The sequence below is a fragment of the Trichechus manatus genome, unplaced genomic scaffold, assembly GCF_000243295.1.
Source record: "Trichechus manatus latirostris isolate Lorelei unplaced genomic scaffold, TriManLat1.0 scaffold00185, whole genome shotgun sequence".
In the NCBI taxonomy this organism is placed as follows: Eukaryota; Metazoa; Chordata; class Mammalia; order Sirenia; family Trichechidae; genus Trichechus; species Trichechus manatus.
This window is the reverse complement of record NW_004444121.1, coordinates 3234310-3235812: the sequence shown is the minus strand read 5'-3', so window position 1 is coordinate 3235812 and position 1503 is coordinate 3234310. Positions and strand designations below refer to the sequence as shown.

Here is a 1503-nt window from a genome sequence, read left to right as displayed (position 1 = left end):
GACCTGGTGCCTCAGCCCCGGGGCCCCAGCGGAGCCACAGACATTTACATGGCCGCCCGTCCCGGGACAGACCCCTCTGCGTGTCCCTAGCATGAGCTGGCCAGCGCAGAATGAAATAATGGATGCAGTGGACAGAACTGGGGCCGAAGGAAGACAGAAGGCAACTTCACCGCTGGCTCTCCCTCCTTCCCGCCGGCAGCCCAGGGCCCCGCCCCCCACCAGCCCCACCCATCCGTCCCGCCCCGCCCCTCCTCCGTTTCCCTCCTGCATGCCCCGCCCCACTGGCCTTGCCCACCAAGCCCCACCGACCCTCGCTTGCCCTGCCCCACCCCGCCCCTTACCCCGCCCAGCCCACCTTGCTGTCAGGGCCCAGCACCTCCTTGTCCTTCTCCGCGTGCTGCAACTTCCGGTTCAGGTCCTGGAACATGTCTTGGTGCCGCTTCCGAGTGTGCATGATTTTCTGCAGGGAGGAGAGGCGGCGAGTGCTGGGGGACGGGGCCCTCGGGATATAGGCGGCCCTCGGGACATGGGCCTCACCCAGCCCCCAGCTCCCAGGAAGCCAAGGGGCTCCGTCCCGGCCTCCCCCTGCCCAGGTGGCACAGCGCGCTCGGGCCCCGGACCCACCTCAAAGTCCAGTTCTGCGTACCGCGATTTCCGCCGCTGTGGAGAAGGGCGCGCATTTGCGACCCACTCCCCAGAGTCCCCCAGACCTCATGCCCTCGCCCGCCCTCAGGGTCCCAGCCCCAAGACCCAGGGAACACAACTGCTGAGACGCTTGCTTCAAGCTGTGGTCCTGTGTCCCCCAGAAAACCCTGGGAGCAGCTGTGGGGCTCTGGATGGGCAAAAGGTGGGGCTGTGAGGGCTGAAGAACAGAGGGCCCACGTGACAGTGACAGGCTGGCGGTCGGCTCAAGCCACGGGGTCACACCACTGGGGGCTCTCTTCTCCCTGGCTGGCTGAGGCTCAGAGCTTGGGGGCACCCTCTTCCAGCTCAGGCCCATGCCCAAGGCCACCCCTCACCTGGTGCAGCACCTATGCATCACTGGGTGTTAGCCCCCTGCCCCTGCCACCCCTGCCCCCGCCACCCACCCTGGAGCCTGCGTCCCCCCAGATGCTGCCTGGGCTACCCCTGAGCCCCTCCGTCCTTCAGGCTGAGTCAAGGGAGGGCCGACTCCGGGCAGGTCTAAGGAGGGCCTCATCCCCGCCCACCCCAGAACTGCAGGTCAAATCTGTTTGGCTGGTCCAGGCTGGGGCCCCTCAGCCCCTCTGAAATGGGGTGGGGGGGGGACGGTCCAGGCGACAGAGGGGCAAAGTGAGCTTTCCATCAGGAGAGGGGCCGGCAGGGCCTGGGGGAGCAGGCTGGGGACTGACGCTGCTGCGGCGAGGCTTGCTGGGCGCCACAGCCTCGGTCTCCCTCTTGCACAAGGGCCTCTCTAGCTGGGGGAAACCAGGGTTCTGGCCCCGGGCAGGGTGGGTGGCCTGGAGAAGGGCCGAGGGTCTCGGG

At 67.9% G+C, this 1503-nt stretch overlaps 1 protein-coding gene across 1 annotated transcript in view; it reads right to left on the bottom strand.

Annotated features, from left to right (window-relative positions):
- The window catches only part of ADGRB1 (adhesion G protein-coupled receptor B1), an 80185-nt gene that overhangs the window by 557 nt on the left and 78125 nt on the right, over positions 1 to 1503 (bottom strand). Inside the window, exons 33-35 of the mRNA XM_012558762.1 lie at positions 1371 to 1497; positions 625 to 660; positions 356 to 460 (exon numbers count right to left, since the gene is read on the bottom strand). Coding sequence (XP_012414216.1) covers positions 356 to 460; positions 625 to 660; positions 1371 to 1497 — 268 coding nt within the window. The remainder of the gene's footprint in view (positions 1 to 355; positions 461 to 624; positions 661 to 1370; positions 1498 to 1503) is intronic.